General features: G+C 44.9%; 1 protein-coding gene across 1 annotated transcript; it reads right to left on the bottom strand.

Annotated features, from left to right (window-relative positions):
• Nucleotides 1-1,771: 1,771 nt before the first annotated feature.
• On the bottom strand, nt 1,772-16,186 carry LOC308091972 (uncharacterized protein). Its single transcript, XM_080437746.1, has 7 exons — nt 15,809-16,186; nt 15,109-15,392; nt 9,278-9,454; nt 6,534-6,743; nt 4,441-4,654; nt 3,016-3,604; nt 1,772-2,749 (listed from the first exon to the last, which is right to left on the bottom strand). The coding sequence occupies exons 1-6, from the start codon at nt 15,999-16,001 to the stop codon at nt 3,426-3,428; spliced, it is 1,257 nt and encodes a 418-aa protein (XP_080293872.1). The 5' UTR covers nt 16,002-16,186; the 3' UTR covers nt 1,772-2,749; nt 3,016-3,425.
• Between the last annotated feature and the right edge of the window lie 4,693 nt (nt 16,187-20,879).

Raw genomic sequence — 20,879 nt, 5'->3', positions numbered from 1 at the left:
TTTTATTTTCCCTCCATCGCAATAAAGTCTGCCAGTATTCAATGGAACATATGAAGCATTAAAGTCAGTTTGATGGAGAGTTGATTGTAAAGTGGTTTGGTATCACAGTGGCAAAGTGACATATTGAGTGACTCAAATATCAGAGGGATTTAAAGGTTTAGATACATGTCTATAACATCCATAATACCAACGTGCTCTGTATCGTTGTATTGAGCTGTAGCAGCCTAGTTCACTACAGCCACCCAGTGAGTCCTATTCTGACGTCACTGGGAGGCAGAGAAACTACTACAGTCAGGCAGAGTTTCATGCATGTGGCTGCAGAAGCAACCTGACCAACTCACATAATTTGGAGCAACCTTACATGAAATGCACACAGTCACTGGTATAGGCACTGCATCAGCAGGGCTCTGTGACTGTGAGCAGGAGAACTCAGATTTCTCAGTCAATATAGTACGCAGTGAGGATTGTATTGTTTCAATTGATTTCAGTAATGATGATCATCCACAAAAACTTCTAAAAATCGAGAACAAAAAAACTATAATTTAGCTGCGCTCTGCTCACTCTACAGCATAGAATAGAATAGGCTGAATACGTCACATTCACATAACCTAAAACCATTTGGTGTTTGGAGGAATTCGTCTCAAAAGTCTGTCCAAATGTATTATGATTATTACAAAAAAAAAAAGGTCTCTCCGGATACACATATCTCTCCACCAGGCTAGGTTGGTTACCCAAGGCTGTGTAAGTCATAGGTTGCGGCTGCCAGGACCCCAGGAAGCTGTGGGGGGAAATAGCTTTTCTTTGACATACAGTTCAACGTTTCACATTTGTAGCATGCTCTATGGGCTGAAGAGAAACCACTTTTGGAGGTGCAGTATGTACCGCCACATGGGGTTAATTGGATGTTGCGTTCATGAGATATATGGCGTTTTTGTAAGAAATAGGTCCAATCACAGGCAAACCATATAAAATATCAAAAAACAGTTTGACATTGTTTTGTCTCATACCTTGGCCTACTGGCTGCAGGCATGAAAAACTGTATGCTTATCGGTCCTGCGGTTTGCGAGATTGTGCACAGACAGACAGACACACAAACAAGGGCAAAAATAGAATCACCTCCTGGTATTCAGGCCTGGCTGAGATAATGGATTTTAGTAGGAGTAGCAGAGGAGACGTAGTAGTCTTAATAGTATGTATAGTAGTATATGGTATGGTATTAGTAATAGTAGTAATAGCAGTAGTGGTCCCAACAGTAGGGAGCAGTACTAACAGGAAGGAGTAGGCTACATGATTTTGTTCTTCTGAATCTCTCTTTGGTGAACTGTTTATCTTTGTCAGACTGAGGCATCCCACCAGTAAGGCAGGGGGCACTGATAGTTAGCAGGATAGCTGTGACCCTGAAAAATAGACTAAGCATTCTTCACCCATGTCTTGAATGAACCCATGGTGTTGTCTTCCCACAGACACACTGGGCATCCAGTTACAGATGCCACAGTTCTCTACCTCTCTACTTGAACACATTCATAATATAATAGATCAGACCAGACTCCTATCATGTTCCTCTTGTCAAGTTGATGTACTGTATGTACCTGATGCAGTACACATTTTGTACCAGTAGAGAGTAGTACTGCTCTATATTGGTTAGTCTGAGAGGCAAAGAAACGTTAAAAAGATTAAGATTAAAATACTTTCTGCAGTATTTATTCAAGGCAGAGAAAATACCTATGTAAAATACTAACATAAATAAACAGATAAAGCAAATTTAGGCCCATACATATTTTATTAAACAAATATAACAATGATTTGCTTTGCATAAATAACATATTCTTTATCACTTCACTCTCTGTATCACTTCAATCAGACCATTGTGGACAAACAGGCTCTTGCTTGGCACTTGCCGCTGGACATAAGGGCACAATAACAATTCTATATTATAAACCTTCCATCATACAAATAGATGTATTTTAGTGATTATTGATGAGCTGAGGTGAAAATGTGACATCAGATCCCTGCAAAATGCATGTAGTAATGTGCGTTGTGTAGTTGGAACACACATTACATATACACAACCAATACAATCTTTGAAACAAAATGTTCATTTACGATAGAAAGGACATACAGATGTTCTCACAAAAATAGCTAAATCTAGTGAACAAACATTAGATATCAGACACAGAGGATAACTCAACACTAAAAGTTTCAAGTTTCAATCAGCTACACAAAATATGCTTGTATCATTCCACCTTTTCACTCCTTCCTTGAACGCATCCTACACATTTTCACATTACTAATCAAGATGTCTCAGTCTCCCAGTGACAAACCAAACCTAAAACAAACCACAAGCATGATCTCTTTGGCTCTTGCGGCACAGGGACAGTAAATACTTCAGGTCTAAGACACAGCTGTCCACTAACACTGGGACAGGGACACAGGGAATCCTCGGTCTGCCTTTCGTCTCTAAGTTCTGACACCACTGAATTCACAAACTGCAAACAATCAGCCACGCCCTGGATGTTAAGTCAAAAAAATCTTCTGTGTGATTCTTCAACAATCACACAGTAGCAGTAGCAAAATACCGCCTTGAAATCCATTTATCTGGATGTGATTCAGATCGACTATAGGCTCTGCCCTGCTCTACTGGTTCACTCTCCGTGGGGAACTTGCAAATACACCAGCAGTAAAAGACTGGGTTTTCACAGCAGAGTTTTATTTGCACAAAGTCTGTGGAAATAATTATCGTATTATTAACCTCTTTTCTAGACTGCCCCAACCCTCCTGATTTCGTGTATAGAGGGGCGGGTGTATAGAGCCGGCGAGAGATTGCGCCTGATCCCATTGGTTCACCGATCTGTCCGTCAACCCCCGCCCCGTTAACACAACATTACGAGCGACGCCCACTGCACTCTGGTTGGTTGGGAAATGAAACACTTCCTCATACCGAGTACACCGACTCGCTGGGCCAGGCTTTTATTTTTTAGCAAAACTAAACAATAAAAGCCTGGAGATCGAGGCTACCTCTTTTCTAACTGTCATTGTTTCAGTTACAGAAAAAGCTGCAATAATATGTTGGTGTAAAAAGAGCCCACGAGCACAGTCCTGTTCTCAGTTATGGTCTCTCCACTTAACAATATCGGTTAGCATCAATCCAGTGCGTGTTTATTGTGTTGGCCATCTGGTCACTTATATTACCCGGAATTATGGTAAGTCCCTGGTCAAATTCTCACATTCATTATACTTATCTGCTTAGATAAGGTCAGGCACACACAACTGTATTCAGCACATAATTGCTAGCGATCCATCTCGCCACCGCTAACATGGCTCATGGCACTGTAAACACAAGCAAAGATACCGTCGTCCGCCATCGTGACTCACACTCAGATCCATGAGTGGCGATACTTATTCTCCAGGTCCTGCTGCCATGCATGTCACTCATACATGGACTGAAGCAGACCTGTCTGCTTGAAGGTATCGGCCACCTGTCTGGTGTGCTGGATCTTAGCTGACAGGGCCTCCAGAACATCGTTCTGGTCAACAGCAGTGGCTGTCCGGTAGATAAAGGTCCCCAGGGACTCTAGTCCGCGCATGCCCAGGTTCACTCCGCAACCTGGAGAGGAGAGGCAGAATGTCATGAATAATAGACATTATGCAAAACAACTCAAAATAGGTACAAAGAGAAGTCCAATGTGCTTCAGCCGGTTGAAGGTAGAAGGGACTTGAATCGGAGAGAATAATACCTGGGCACTTCAGGAGAGACATCCTCGACTGGTCAGCACGTATTTATTATTTATCAGGGGTGACTGAAGTTGAGACTGGCGTTTTCCTCAGAGTCAAACAGTTTGACTTTGAGGAAGACGCCAGTCGAAACGCCTGCTAAATAATAAATGTGTGCAGACCAGTCGACAGCTCAAACTAATCTCAGAAGTGGCCAGTTAATTGATTTAATAAGGGGTAATAACACCTTTTGGGGCAGAAATAACTTAAATTGTAGCCTTGAGGATACATTTGTAGCCTTGAGGATACATTTAAGCTCTTAATGTAAGACATTGCAGGGAACATAAATAAAAATTAAAAGGCTACTGAGTACAGTAGTGATTCGCAGTTCGCACGCACACACACATGTACACATACATACAAACACAAGCGCACATAGAGTACATAGACATACACTGTATACAGTGCATACTGCACGTTGCATCATCCACTCCTTCCTTGCAACTCACTCTGTCCTGCTCTCTTTGTGTCAGCCACACAAATGGCTTTCTGTTCTATAAATAGGGACCCTTGATGTTTCTTTCACTTGGTTCTCCTCCTACAGTCATAGAAGATGATGTGTGTATTTGAAAAAGGCTTTCCACAGGGCACAATAAATATGTTATTCCTATGTCCATCTATATCCTTATTCCAAACAATGCCATTCAGCTGTGTTTTGTGCACAGATACCTGTGTCAAAATTGAGAACACGTGCTGCTTCGCCTTCCACAGTGACCGCCACGTTGTCTCCCTCGATGTACGCGGCGCTGACCCGTCTGTGAGACAACTGGATCTCAAACAGCCGACGGCTGCACTGCATGTGATGCAGCGTTAGGTCGTTGAGACGAGGCTCGACGTCTGTCTTGTAGGCGTTGAACGACTGGTGGAAGATGTTCTTCATGATCTGAGCAGAAGGACATGAAGGTGTGACATTTTGTTTTTTTCTTTTCAGTACAGTAGTCCATTACTGAATGCACTGGTGTTTTATTGGGGCTAGTCACTAGCCCCAATGCACTAGCCGCTAGTGCATTAGTAAACAACCCCTCATAATGTCAGTTTACTTAGCCAGATGTAATGTAATATGAGTCTTTGACATCATTGTGCATCAACCACATTAATTGCAATGTTCCTAATACAATTCCAGCTCTCTGTCCTCGGTTTCCAGTCCTGTCTAAATAAACAAAACAAAAACAACATGTCCTCTGATGTGCTTTGTGTCAATTCTCCAGATACTGGCAAAATAGCCTCCTCTGATCTCTCTCCCACTTACTCTTTCTTTCAACATAGATCTGCTCTTCTTCAACCCAAACCAGCAGTCATCCGTTACCAAGTAACCAAGGCTTTTGCGTGTATGTGAGCGCGCTTGTGTGTGTGTGTGTGTGTGTGTGTGTGTGTGTGTGTGTGTGTGTGTCTGTCTGTCTGTCTGTCTGTCTATGTGTGTGTGTGAGAGTGCGGCACGCACGCGTGCGTGAGAATGACATCCTTCGTCTAGCCTTGCTGCTGGCCTTGGTGTGTGGGCTGTTGTAAAAGAGTGTGAATGTTTGCGCTCTGTGTGGAATGCCACCCACATAGCAACAGTAGTACCAAGGTTGGTCAGACTGCGGTCCTGACTGCAGGCTATGTGATCAGACCAGAATTTGACATTAAAAAGCCAGACGAAATACCAACTGCTCAGAAGCAGCATCTGCTCCTGCCGGGCATTGTGGGAGAACAAGGAGTCAGGCAGCTGTAGGTGATGCTGATGAGAGGATTCAACCCTCCATTTACTCCCCGTCGTGTAACAGCAGGGTACAGATGGCCTCTAGACTCTCACTCACTCGCTCTCTACACTTTCTCTCTCTATACTCTCTCTCTCTCTCTCTCTCTCACACACACACACACACACACACACACACACACACACACACACACACACACACACACACACACACACACACACACACACACACACACACACACACACACACACACACACACACACACACACACACACACACACACACACACACACACACACACACGGATGATGTCTAGCGGCTCCCTCTCTCTTTCCCTTTTTTATCCGTCTTTTGCTCTGCTGTTTCGTCTCCTCACGTGGACACTCATGCGGGTGGGCATGAGTGTCCTTCCTGCTTTCCTGCTCCCCAATATAAGAGGGAGCAGGAAACGGCCTGAAACCAACATTAATTTCTCAACTCATAAAATTCATTTTTGGTGGTAGAGTATTATTATTCAAGCTCCTCTGTCCTTTTGCTGTCATTTCGTTTTTTCAACAGCTACCTCTCAGGGGCAGAATTCTGTATTGCGTTGACTAGAGCCCAACCGATATCTGTACTGGCAATTGTGCAGCCGATGTGCCCAGATTTTTTACCTTTTAAGAACTATATTTCCAGACCTTCAAATCTAGTCCTATATTGCGCTGATCAGAGCAATGCTCATTTGACGTATTAAACACTGCTCTAACACTATCGTAGTGCCCCACATGTTAGCACGTTAGGTTTTTTGGTGTGACTATTCTCATACCACATACCTCTAGGCTTTATGCCCCCTATGTTTTAATTGTTTTGTTTCAGTTTCTCAGATGTTTTTAATGGTGCCAACTTTGGTGCGGATTGGAGAAATGGAGCACCTGTGGTGCTCCATTGCTCCACACACATGGCCCCTGGTGTGACTATTCTCATGACACACCCATGAACAGTGTTTGTGGCAAGTTTGGTGCAGATTGGATCAGCAACGGACACAAATATCTTTATCTATATTGCATATAAAAAAGAGAGCCTTACTGAGGAGTTTGCAGTATGCCGGAGGAAGCGGACCATCTTGGTGTCCGTGGTGGGACAGACTAGGGCCATGTAGCGGTTCCTGAATGTCCCGTAGATCTTCAGATGAAAGCCAGCCTTTGCCGCAGGGTTCCGATGTTCTCGGAGCGCCTCCACTCCGTAGGCAGACAGGTCAAAGTACAGGCTGTGGGCGCGGATCTCTGGAGTGGGTACCTGGAAAGGCGGGGGCAGGTAGAGAAGCAGAGAGGAGGTAAAGGAGAGAGAAAGGAATACAGAACAGATGTTACTCACCTAGATCAAATCAATTCACAGTCATAATCCGGTTTTACAAGCACCAGAGATGGGATTACTGTCATGTTTGCTGTCATCATTATAGCAATAAGATGTGTGTACATAAGCACTGCCAGAAAGCCTTTGGGGCTCAAACAACAAGCTAATGCTACTTGACTGCACACGTATGGTCTGTAAATATGTTCTAACATACACCATGTCACCATTCTTAGGCGAAAATGTTGATTTTTAACAGTATGATCATGCTAAAACACTCTCGCCTTCTCTCCTGAATCGTCTGCCTCCCTCAAGTCAGAGCTGATCCCGTTTCCCATGACATAAACCAGACCAAACGGGATCAAACAGCATTTTCGTCTAACCGTTGTCAGGGGAGACGAACAAGTGATGGGGGTCCGTGTACGGGAGAGACAGAATGAGATGGATGGGGTGAGGAGGGGGGTGGCGGGGTGGAATGGGAATGTAAGGCCAACAGGTCATATCCTAGGAGGCTAATTCAATAACTGGAGGAAACGGCCATAGAGGAAGGGGGCCAATGAAGCCAGCTGCACAGATCCTGAGGAGAACATGATATGACCGACACATGAGGCTGTGATGACTGAAGGTTGTTAAGGGGTTTAATAGAGTGTAATCTGGCTATTTATCTGCTAACTAATTGCTCTTCTGAGTGACACTGTGTTAAGCTAAAGGTCAGCTAACCATTTTCTTGTTTAGAGATACAAATGAAAAAATACAGAACCGAGGCCTCCTTGGATATCAAATAAAGAATTGGCAATGTTGGCTTGTGTCTTAAGAGCTATGCAGGATATGAGATGACTGCTGTGGTGAAGACTGTAATATAACCTAAGTATCTTTCATCAGTCTCCATCTCAGTGGAACAGCCAGGGAGTCTCTCTATCTTTGTCTGTTTCAATGCCTAACAGGCTGTTAGTTTTTGTCTGCAGGTTGTTTGAGGTTGTTTTTAGCACTAGCTGTCAAAGGGGCATTGTGCTGCAGATGTATTTCACATCTCTACATCTATAACCATCCATCCTTTCTGGACTTCTGGGCTTTATCCCTGAGTCATCGTACTAGGGACCATCTGCTTATATTCATGACTGATGACCTTTGGCAAAGGATGTGAAAAACATCACAGCTGATGAATATGCTCCGCATTCATATCCACCAGCCAGGGAAGAGAATAAATGCTTGGTCCGAAGTAGGTAAGAGTTGCTTTATCATTAAGGGCTTGATGTACTTTGTTGCGTGCAGTGTCACACACCGAAAATAGCTGATCTACAAGCTCACAATGTGCCGCACCATGTCGCAGTGTATCGTGTTGTGAGCTTGTAGATCGGCTATTTCCGATGTGCAACATCGCTGCGCAACTATAGGTATTAATCCAGTTTAAAAGTTACACATGATGAATTAATCATAGAGAAATCGGCGCTGGGTATTTCGCATCAAAACTATTGATATAGTGTAGTTGATGCCTCGTTCATACAGGTTGATACTATTATTTGTTAAATAAAATTCTTTATATATTTTCGGGGGGCTCAATTACATGAAAAAAGCTTTAAGTCTAATTGATGCTCCATCGCCGCGTGACGGTGTAATGTCGTGCGCCGAAAATAGCCGACCTACAAGCTCACAACACGAGGGCTCTTTTTAATGCGTGACACCATCGTGCGACGGAAGTATGAATCTGGCTTTACTGTCTGTCACCTGACAGTGTCAGGACAGCAGCTGCTTCACTCGGGGTCAATGAGCGGTCTACAATAACGCCAGTAGTGCTGCAGATGGGATCCAGCCAACCATTGATAGCCGACTGCTTTTATTAGTTAGTTATTGTGCTGTTCCACGTTGCTGTTTGCTCAGACCAGCTCTCTGGGTCAAACAAAGTTAGCTAGCCTCTCCCACACAGCAATATCCTGTCTGTACTGTCCTCACTCTGTTTACACAAGGCCCTCTCCCTCTCCACAACCTGTTTGTTATTACCTATGTGTGTGTGTGTGTGTGTGTGTGTGTGTGTGTGTGTGTGTGTGTGTGTGTGTGTGTGTGTGTGTCTGTGTGTCTGTGTGACTGTGTGTGTGTGTGTGTGTGTGTGTGTGTGTAAGAGAGAGTGCATCCATTAGCGGCTGTGTGTGTAGGTGTGTGTGTGTGTGTGTGTGTGTGTGTGTGTGTGTGTGTGTGTGTGTGTGTGTGTGTGAGAGAGAGATTAAGTGCAGTCATTAGTGTGTGTGTGTGTGTGTGTCTGTGTGTGTGTGTGTGTGTGTGTGTGTGTGTGTGCGTGTGCGTGTGTGTGTGTGTGTGTGTGGGTGCGTGTTTTTGTGTGTGTTTGTGAGAGAGTGCATCCATTTGCATCTGTGTGTGCACGCACGCACGCACGCGCGCACGCGCGTGTGTGCGCGTGTGCGTGCGTGCGTGCGTGCGTGCGTGCGTGCGTGCGTGTGTGTCCATTAGTGTACAAGTGTCCAGACCTGTCTCTGGTCCAGTCTCTCTATAGTTGCATTAGCTCCGTATGCATGGCAGGATTCCACAGTGTAGTCAGAGCTGATGCCCAGCACAGAGCAGGAGTCACCGCACGAGCCGTCAGCCACCACGATCACACGCGGCCAGTCATTGCGTGGCATCCGACGGAGGTACTCCTCTGTGAACTGAAGCCACAAGGGAACACAATAAAATCCTGTTAATTTAACCCATTTAGACCTGAGGCCAATTCTACAAATCTCTTCTAAATCAACGTTTTCGTGCCAAGGACCCCCAAAATTATATGTATTCGGCCGCGGACCCCCATCTGGAAATAGTTTCTGCCAGGGACCCCCAGAAGAGAAGATTTGTGTTAAAAAACACTTTCAAGATATATATATATGTTTTTTAAGGAATAGCAGATGTACAAGCTTGCAGCGCGGCACAAAGTGTCACGCTGTGAGTAATCTCTCAAGAACAGATTCTGCTCTGCGTTGGAATCTGTCGTGAAGGCTCGTCATAACATGTACGCACTGGGCTACAAGTGGGCGTGCCTTCAGATCAGGAAGCAGGCCGCGCTTTACCCAATCAAATGTAGTGGGCGGGATTCACGTGTCCGTCGATCTTTCCCCCTCGAAACAAACCCAAACTAATTTAACAATAGCGTCCGCGGAGCAGACAAAACCACGGAAAGATATTCACATTTTAACTTACTCTTTCATCATAGAAACAAGTGGGCTTATAACCAAAACGATCCATGTTCTCTGGGAGAAGTGGTGTTAGTGTTCCGTGTAGAAATATTGTTAGTGGGAATGAGAACATAGTGGCACCACCGGAAGTGAAAGCTGAAGGCAGACCAAAACCCCGGTTTCCTTTGCGCACGGGTGCTGCGTCGCCATTGTCCCAGAGCCAAGTAAGATAGTACAAACAGCAGAGGGCGCTGTTTTTCATTCTTATTTGGTTCTGGGTTCCCAGATTGCGCTGTGAGCAACGCGAAAATAAATAATTACACAGAGGCTTTCCCGGTTTTAATGGGTTCGAGAGTGTACAAAAATTTACATTCAGGATTTTACGGTACAGCTGAATAAGGGAGGAAAATAATAGACGACGATAGATGATTATTCACACTCAGTGGCCGTTTTGCTCTTATGTACACAGTATGACTGTTTTTGTCAAACAGTTTCTCACAACCCGAGTGTGACGTAAAAGTGTGTGGCCGCCGTGTGACAATTGCATCAATAACATTGGATGTTCATGTTCCTTTTAAAAAACATATTTTTGGGGCATTTTCTAGCCTTCATTTGACAAAGTCAGTGGAGAGAGACAAGAAATGGTAGAGCAAATGATTTGGCTGGCTGGGAATTGAACCATAAAAATGGTGTTAGGGGTTTGGTGTCTTGCTCAATGACACTTCACAACTAACCCAGGGGGACCCAGGGATCAAACCGGGAATCTTCCATTTCCCAAGCGGTTACTCCACCACCTGAGCCACTGACGCCCCATGCTCATGTTTATATGAGCCACTGAAGTGGGTTTACAAGGCCTGAGTGTAGCGTGCAAGCATCACATCCATTTATGAACTTTATTTCTGTCCTTGTATGCATTGCTGCTCTTTAGTACAATAGTAGCGTCTAGATCCTGCAACAGACTAAAGAGAGAGAGAGTGAGTTATGGAAAGAATGAAAGACTGAAACGGAGAATGAGGGCCGGGGGCAGTGCACCAGACATCAAAACTGAAAGTCCTTCCTGGGGGCTATATCAGCTGAGCGCCTAAGAACTACGTATGTTTAATCCTTAAGACTGCAGAGAACAGGTGCTTCACAAAAGCCCTTCTCTGCATTCAAAGACTTCACAAAACCTACATGCTGGGAGCGAAAAGAATCAATCATTAAACACAATGTTCTGCACAATCAGGAGGAAATGGGTGACTTGGCAGTTACTCTAAACGAAACGGAAGTTTGGCGCGATCAAAGGCCTCCGTGACCTTGGCCACCATGATTCAGTAGGCAGCCGGGACTCCTGCAGCAGTGATGAGACCAGACACTGGGTCAGGAGAGGTACTGTAAGAAGAGCTGCTGCATGGCCATGGAAGTGATGACTAGTAACACATTACTGTACAATGAACTAACACCTCACACAAGATGTTGCTAGATGCTTTATGATGTTATGTCTATCTGGGTGTTGTTTGATCTTGTGGTGTGCCACCAGATGAAACAATGAAATAAGGGAACTTTGAATTGTGGTTTTGGTTAGCTCTAAAGAATCCCACATAGCATCTACCCTAAGACAGCTTGACAGATACATATTTCACGACATATGTTAAGCTAATATTCTGGACTTGCACAATGTTTATTGTTTATTCAAACTTTTACATAGTTATTGAAACTTTGGATAGTTATTGTCTCTGCCAGGCCGTGTGTCTGTCCGTCTGTGAGCAGCTAATCTCCGGCACCGTTGGACCAATCGGCAGGAAACTTTGCACGCATACTCCTTGGAGGCAGAGTAAAAACCTTTGCCTGTTATAGCGTCACCAGGAGGCAGGTTTTTGCAAAATAAATGTTTGACTGTGGTGACACCGCAGTCTAACAATCATTCTGTTTTTTAGAGGTGTTTCTTTGCGAAAAACAGGGCGTGGCCTTCAAATGTGGGCGTTTCACCTTTTATTTAGCTGGCAAAAATGGGTGTGGCTTTGCGGGAAAAAAGGCCTTTTCTGCTAAATGTGGGGGTGTGACCTTTGTGATGATTGGTTCGCTCTTGCTTCCCAAGTTCCCATGCTCTGGAGGAGGTGCGGTCCTGGCTTACACACACACACACACATAGCCAGAGAAGGGCAGGACGACGCTGGCTGCAAACTTATAAAGGACTGTTTTATGAACGAGAGGGCGCTTTGGATATCATCTCCATAGCACTAGCATGCAGATTGACACGTGCAACTCAGACAACAACGGCACTCTGAGCTGCCACGACCTCTTGGTCCTAATAGCGTTAGCGTACACATTGTTTACTCATTGATACAATGGAGCAGAGCATCGGCGAGCGCTGCAGCTCCGACATTCCAGCGTGTGTGTGCGCGCGTCCGCCCCTCTCCATTCTGCCAGGCAGTAACCTCGTGTCAAACGGAGCTCCTCAGAGCGGACACAGGCAGCTTTCGCTGGCCGGTGATTTTCGGCTTCAAGCGACAATAGCGCCGGAACGGTGGGTCGTACCGGATGGGGGGCTATTTGTCCGCAGAGCATGGCGAGCCGCTTCCAATGGTGCCAGGCTCCGTCGCCCCCCCGGGCGAGGGACCACGTGTTATCACACTGTTACCAGTTATAATTGACGGATCTGTCCAATTTTTCATATTCCATCCTGATTGGCTAAGATTGGCATCCAAAGTTTGTGGCCGTTTTGAACAAAATGCCTCAAATCATGAACACAGCGTCCGATTGCCGTGAAAATGTGCACACACGTTCCCACTAGGCCAAGGAAAAATCGTCCTCATGGTGGCGCTATAACAGGCCGATTCATGTTTGGCCTATAACTGGACCGATCGGCGGGAAGCTTTGCACGCACACTCCCAATAGGCCAAGGAAGAATCTCCAGCCAATTTATTTGCAAATCGGTTTTGCAAAGTTTGCAGGCCCTGGGTAGACAACCCAGCCTGGCCGGGTTGCCTACTAGAAAAGTGCACACTTTTCTATTGAAAATGTTTTAAACATTTTTACCATCATCTACAGAGTCAGCCCCCCCTCCACCTTTTCTCCCTATTCAGTCATTGCCAACTCCTACTGCTCCAACTACTCCAACAACTACTGCTGTCCCCATCGGAGCAGCCAGGTTCTGAACCCTAGTCTTTGCCTCAAAGTCAGTCAAATCTTATAATGGAGCAGGAAGATTTTACTGGCTTAAAATAACTCCACAGGAGACTTGACCCTCTTCTTTGTGCCCTTGGGAAAATGTGGCTAAACTGTTTCCATATCACAAGATAGCATTTATTTTCACAGAAGTTTGTATCATCTTCCATGCATCATTTGTCAAATTTTCACCCTCAAATCTTGAGCTATGAAACTCACAGGTCAAATGTGAATTTAGATTTCCAATTACAAGCTATCTAGTAAAATGAAAAAGCTTAGCACAGGGCTTTGCTCACACCATCTCACACTAAAGACCCTTGTTTGCACTACTGTACATGTTTTGCACTATCATCTTGTGTCCCATCTTGTTACCATTGTTGCACAAATCCTTTCAGGATTATCCTCTTTTGATTTCAGCATCGTTTTCTAATACATTTGAATTGGATTTTCTTGAGAGTGCACAAATTAGTGATGTGCGGGTCGGGTTTTTTCATGACCCGCCCCGCCCCAACCCGCGACGGAACGCGACCCGCCTCAACCCGCCCCGCGAACCCATATATAAATCTATGGCTCAACCCGCCCCGCGACCCGCGGTGGGAATATATATATATATTATATAGCGCTCTTTTAAGTACCCAAAGTCCCTTTACATGTCTACAGTAGCACAACATTGTCATGGGCTGAATAAACAAGCATGTTGGTCAAAATAGGGTTTTTTTTTTTCTTTTTCGTGGAGAGCGGCTGACCCGCTCACCCTCAGCCCGCATAATTTTCTCTGAAATCCTGACTCGACCTACCCGCGCCGCGGGTTGACCCGCGGGTCCCGCGGGTTACGGGTCGACCCGCTCATCACTAGCACAAATGGAACCAAATGGAAATGGACCTGTATGGGTCCTGTGTGGTCCAACAGGCTCGTAAGGGTTCATTTGGTTCCATTTGTACACCCTCAGAGTTTAAATGAACACTCAGGACTTCACAGTGTGTCTAGACCAATCACTTGACTTTCCACTGGCCTTAAAAACCTCACTGAGGAATGGCCTCGTCTGCTCTCAGACTAACATTATTCACTGTGGTGTTATGATGTAAGGAGGTTTTTGGAGATTTGTTGAATCCAAAGCCTTAATCTACAGCAGGGCTGATGTAAGTATGTTATTGGGTCTCTGGGATGTCATATGAAATACTGGTTTCTCTTGCTGTAGAAATTTACAGTCAACCATAAATCAAGGCCTGCCTGACAAGGAAGATACATTCAGTGTGTTTACGTCTGCCCTGAGGGTTAAACTGGCTCATAGCGAGACCCATAAATAAAGTGGGAAAAATAGGAGCGTTCTTTCATAGACAGATAAAGAGTGTGCTATTGGGCTGCAGCCCTTTTCTGTTTGTTCCAGAGGAGAATGAAACCCCCAATGACTGTTTTCATTCACTGGTTCTGTCACCATCTATGCTGATGGTTATCGGACCCTTGCCAACACGCACACGCGCACACGCACACACACACACACACACACACACACACACACACACAACCACACACACATACACACACACACGGCAGACCCCTGGATTTGATCGCTGGCACCTGGGGAGGATCAGGTTTTGACAGAGGGACAGTGAGGAAACATCAACAACACCCCACCCCCAGTGTCTGAAATGTGATGTAGTGGCGGATAATTTGAGTCTTTCTCCCTTCTCCCTTCACCCCCCCCCCCCACCTTCTCTCTCTCTGTAATATCATACTGTATGCTGTGTACATGTATATCACAAATCAAATTAGTAACAGAACATTAGGTGTGACAATTGCTGTTAGAGTGAGTGGAATGTCATTTTCGATCATGTATAGCAGATGGGATTATTTAGGACTATTACTTACAGCTGGTTCTACAAACTACATGATTGGGCAACTGACCAATTGCATGAGGGCCTGATTGATACTGTATCCCTGGGCTGCAAAGGTAAGTGGTAGGGCTATATAAAACCTCTCAGACAGCAAAGGGAGACTTAACTACCTTGGTGCCCAGCTTCACTTTGACGTCCACCTTCTGCTTCTTCTGCTCCAGGATGCTCAGGAGGTACTCCTGGAAAACCCCGATCTTGGTGAAGAAGTGCTCATTGTGCCAGCACCCCTCCATGTTATCGAAGTCCACCCCGAGTCCCAGCAGGAACTCCACGCTGCCGGGGTCCAGGGCGATCTGCTGGGGGCGGCAGAGCAGGGCTGTCCGGTACCTCTCATCCAACACGGTCAGTTTCAGCACCTTGCCCGAGCGGACAGCGACCAGGGCAGCCGTCAGCCCTGTCACAATTATTACATAATCGACTAATCGCAATATTGTTTTGCATAATCGTCCATGTTGAAAAATGTTAATATATTTTCAAACATTTAAAAAAATAGTGGATATAGCCGATCTACAAGCTCACAACGTGTGGCATCATGACGCCTTGTGAGCATGTCCATTGACTATTTCCACTATTAACGTTTTTCTTAAAGTATAAAGTTATTAAATATGTCAGCCATTTCTTTGTATATTTAGGTTATGTGTCATAATTTGCCCTGTGCAACTTCAAAATCCTAAAAAGCCACACAGAAATGTTATTCATATGCTCTAGTTTTCAAAAACAGAAACAATGAAATCGTCAATCGCAATTATTTGAGTGACAATTAATCGTCATGGTAAAAAAAAAAATCATAATCATGACAGCCAGCCCTACCTATGGGTCCCGATCCAATGATCAGAACCGATATCCTCGCCCGCCACTGCCTGATGCCGTCCAGGCTGACTTTCACCACCGTGTACACGATCACCGCCAGCAGCGTGCTGAACGCTGTGTCGTAGGCTACAGCACGGTACTTCTCCTCCGCGCTGCTGACTCCAGCGCTGTTGTCAGTCTGCAGCCCGTCCATGCTGTGCAGTGTGCCGCGGACACAATTGTGTTTCGTGTGTGATTGTGCCAAGAGTGGTTTTGCGACGATGAGCGCCTATATGTTAATGTCGCCTGACTCGCCTCATCATCATCATCATCATCGCCCATGCATTCATTCACCAGAGGAGAGAGAGAGGCAGGCAGGCACTTACTGCCGCAAGTTGAGCTCTCGGCAGCAGCAGCAGCAGTACCTTGGATGTCATTCCTTTTCTCACACTCTCCTGTGGGCTGTAATAGGCTGTAAGTTTAGAGGGCGTGTGAACGAATAGCTCCCCCACTCCAGCCAAAGCAATGACATTATTAGATCTCTGAATTTGCACTGAGTTCAGGGATGAAAGGAAAGTTACAGAAAATGGCATATTTAAACCACAGGGGGTGGACAGTGTCAGCTGCGTGCATGAACCTGAGGACAGTGTATTGATTTTACGTTTATAAAAAAAGCGATGTAGCTCTCTCTTTCACACCCCCCCCCTCACCATATAGTATCCCATACTGTATACACACACACACACACACACACACACACACACACACACACACATTGATACATACATGTTATTAATACATTTGTTTGTAAATTATTTTCTTTTTTGCTTGAGAAAATCAAGTGTGGCAATAAGAGCAAAACGTCCAATGAATCCCATATTTCAGCACACACTGTTCCTCTTTTTGTATACTGTATACTCTTGCCTGGCAATTTAATCACACTTTACCTGTCCATTTCACATGAGTCATCTGTTCTTTTTAACCATTTGAGAGCTATTTTTCTTAATCAGTTCCCCTCCCCCCATGTTTTATATTTCCATTTTTTACATTACCCCCCAAAAGTCACCTATAATGATATGCCCAACATAGGGATGCCAGAGAAGGGGTTAAACACAACCAGTGTTCCCTTCAGCCCTGGCCCACTGCTGTCATCCACCTCTCATCTCCACTCCCTCTTATGGTCTCAAACTAAAGGAAGCTGCAACCATGGTAATGTAAAGATGTGGCAGATTTCTTCAAGGCCAAAATGTCTGTTGTAAAGGTATTGTTGTGGTGTTCCAAGTTACAATGGAAAGAAATACGCCGAACACACTCTAATCACAAGTGGTGCAATCAATTTTCTGTCCCTTTCATCATCCCCCGGCCACATTCGCCTTTCATCTCCACTTAATTCAATTCAATTCAATTCAAAGGGCTTTATTGGCATGAGAAAACATACGTTTACATTGCCAAAGCAGAAAGCACAATACAACAATACAATCAAAACAAAAAATATGCACATTTGAAAGTCAGAATCTTCAATAGATCAATTTCTATGTACCAAGATCACTGGGTGCAGGTATAGTGCAGGAATATACACAATGATTAGTCTTTAGGGTGGTTGTGTTCCGTTTGATATCCTTCTCCTATCACAGCAACTCACAAATCTTGCTGCTGTGTTTGCACATTGTTGTACTTCGCCCAGCACTCTCTCGCCTGGTCTCATACTAAAGGAAGCTGTGGTAAAGTTGTGACTGATTTCTTCAAGGCCAATATGTCTGTTATATTGCAGACATATATTGCAGGTATTGCTGCAGATTGGGACCCACAGGGCCCCATAGGGCTGAGGTACCCAAGCAATTATTTGCAATACCTCAAGTCTGCGAAATGCATTTGGCATCATGCACTTTCTCTGAAATTGACCAGTGTTGGTCTCCTTAACAGTTTGTCACTTGATTAGTTGATTGAATACTTTATAAACAGTATGCAAATATTACAGTGGTACGATTATGCAATGATGATAAAAGGATAACACCAAAGCCCTAAGGGCTTGTTTCCATTATGGTCCTGTCTGTGTATTCAATTCAAATTGCTGTAAGTGTGATCCAACCATGATTGGCCCAGATTCATTGCACTGTTTAGCATTTCAACTCATATTCTGACCTTTTAGTCTGTTTGAGCTCAGTCAGTAAAATTAGCATTTTAAGAGGCGGTGATGACATCCACTGATATGACCCTCTACAGGGAGACAGGAAGGTTCATAAACTGTCTATACAGAGAAGAAAGGCAGAGGAGAATTTTGCCTGGGTGAGACAATACTGCAGCATCATTTACTGTGTGTGTGTGTGTGCGTGTGCGTGTGTGCATGTGTGCGTGTGTGTGTGTGTGTACTAGATGTTCAGCCACTACGTGGCCTTCACACCTAGATTTTAAATCTACTTCGCAGCCGGAAAATCCAGTTTCAATATGGGCATGTTAGGTTTGTGACATAACATACAGTATACATAATTACATATATTGCACTTTTACTTTAACGCTAGGTATACTCTTAGTTGCTTGTTTTAGAAGAGAATGCACTTAATGCTTCTGGTGATTAGTAGTTTCGTTCCCTACCTATGTTGAATGCACTTATTGTAAGTCGCTTTGGATAAAAGCGTCTGCTAAATGACTGTAATGTATACAGTATATGCAGTGTTGCTATGCTCATTTGGGATGTGCTTGCACTGTATTTTAATGATGTGCCGCGCACGTCGCTTAACACCTACACTATAGGTCACACAATGGACAATTGATATGCATCTAGGCTAATTCCTATGTTAATGTACCTGGCGTGAGTCGGGAGCCTTTGTAAACTTTGTTGAAGTGTGAATTTAAAGTAGTTTTAAATCTATGCGTGTGCCTGCGCGTGCTCCTGGTCAAATAGGTTCTTGCACGCCGTGCAAGGCCGTCCAGTGAGCATTGCACCCGAGTATAATATAATAATAGATCTTCAAGCCATTCACATCTTGAAGATCCAGTAGCACCGATCGGAGCATTATATATATATATGTCACAGGGAAATTGGCATTCCAGGGAAATTGAAAGAGGAGCGCTCGCTTTTAGGCGCAGGGCTTCGGCGCGAGGCGGGGCTTTTCGAGACAGGGTTTTTTACGCGAGGCTCGCGAGGAGGAGGCGCGATCCGGGGCTTTGATACGAGGCGGCGCGAGGAGGAGGAGGAGGAGGCGCGAAGCGGGGCTTTGATACGAGGCGGCGCGAGGAGGAGGAAGCGGCGCGAGGCGGGGCTTTGATGCGAGGCCGACCTGGCTTTTGTTGTTCCCCCCCACATAGTAACCAGGAAGCTACGCTAGGGGAACGCTGAACACGCGTTCACACGCACACGTGATAATAGTTATTGTCCATGACGGAGGCGCGGCGACTAGTCGAATCAGCGCCGTCCGAGTTGTGAACCGATAGGGGGAGAATAGATCTTTTCATGGGTTACAGTCTTACAGTCTATTGTTACTATCCAGTGTCCACAACGACACACATGTGTGCGTGTGCATGTGTGCGCATGCACACACGCATGTGCATGCGTGTGGCTTGCATTCATTGCCCTCTAGTGTTGGTTATACAGAATTGCCTGGGTGGGTGGTAAAAACAAGCGCTCCTTTTTCAATTTCCCTGAATGCCAATTTCCCTGTAACATATATATAATATATATATATATTATATCAGTGTTGCATTCAGAAAGTACACAGACCAGAAACACTAAAAACTAATATTTGTACATACATTTTAACCATTTACAGTAAGCTCAATTTCAAAAACAGCTTCTGGATATATTCTTTCACCTATAATGACATAGGTGAAAAAAGGGACGTTGGGTTGAAACTGGTGAACTGCCATGCAGTCATCCAGAGGGAGAAAGAGAAAGAGAGCACGAGAGAGAGAGAGAGCACGAGAGAGAGAGAGCACAGAGAGAGAGAGAGAGAGAGAGAGAGAGAGAGAGAGAGAGAGAGAGAGAGAGAGAGAGAGAGAGAGAGAGAGAGAGAGAGAGAGAGAGAGAGAGAGAGAGAGAGAGAGAGAGGGGGGGAAAGAGCAGAAAGACCCACTAAGCCTTTACAGGTAATTGGTTTCCACCTCTGCTCAGGAGCCTGGCAACGTCTACGATTACCCAGCCAGGACCCTGATCAAAAGCAAAATAAAGCACTAATTAAAGACTGGCAAGCTGGCGGACGACCACAGACAAGGCACTTCCAGGAAAATAATAAGTGGAGCGAGTGGTCACCTAGGAACAGAGAGATGGGCTGAAATATGCCACAGTTGGCCAATGATGCTCACCTTATTACCTTATGGTAATAAGATGCTGTCCTTTATGTTGAGAATCAGCTGAAAGGACAAGCTCAATGAACAGGATTTTCCGGCAAGCAAAAGCACACATTTAGCGAATGTTGTCATAGTCCATGCAGTTGCATAAATGTGCATTATGCAGTTTTTGTGAAATCTACCATGAAATTTAGATAGGGTCATAATGATCTCAACTAACCCAATTGTTTATCGACATAATCGAGTGTAAAACAATTCTCTAAACAACAAGCACCCAAACAAGACTCTTGTCTTGAATCGAACATTGGCGCTGCGTATATGCAATTACACAGGGCTATGATGCTAATCCTTCGATTAGGCCTGGAGATTTGTGTTAATGACACGGTATGGATCCCCACTCAACCTACTCAATTCCGAATGGGAACAAAGGGACAAGAGAGCAGTCATTCACCAGCCATCCCATACTTATGGACATTAATGTGGCTCTGCATAGATGACAGGCCACTGCAGAGAAAAAAGAAGAATGGCCCTAATGGCAAGGGTACAGCTCTTCATTGTTGTGAGGAATCACAGGCAGCATAAGAACAACATAACCCAAATACAGGGCTGATGCCAGGAGAATGGGACCAGGCCTCAGTTTAGTGTGCAGCACTTTCAAAAGCATTGCACCACTTGAAACAAACAGGACAGTCAAGTGGCCCAGAGATGACAGCAGCATAAAGAGACGTAGAGAGAGACAGAGAGAATAGAACAAAAGGCTACACATATAAAGTGAGCCCAATGTTTTTTGGGGTTTTGCACAAACAAT

This window comes from Gymnoscopelus braueri (assembly GCF_963280865.1).
Source record: "Gymnoscopelus braueri genome assembly, chromosome: 9".
Lineage (NCBI taxonomy): Eukaryota > Metazoa > Chordata > Actinopteri > Myctophiformes > Myctophidae > Gymnoscopelus > Gymnoscopelus braueri.
The sequence above is the reverse complement of the archived record's forward strand: the minus strand, read 5'-3'. Positions and strand labels throughout refer to the sequence as shown.

What these genes read in the sequence shown, in the direction of transcription:
- LOC308091972 (XM_080437746.1), bottom strand. Translation starts at nt 16,001, where the DNA reads ATGGACGGGCTGCAGACTGACAACAGCGCTGGAGTCAGCAGCGCGGAG. An exon ending in CATTGGATCGGGACCCATAG is followed by an intron (nt 15,393 to 15,808) that starts GTAGGGCTGGCT and finishes TAATTGTGACAG; the next exon opens with GGCTGACGGCTGCCCTGGTC. An exon ending in AGAGACTGGACCAGAGACAG is followed by an intron (nt 6,744 to 9,277) that starts GTCTGGACACTT and finishes CCGCCTTTCCAG; the next exon opens with GTACCCACTCCAGAGATCCG.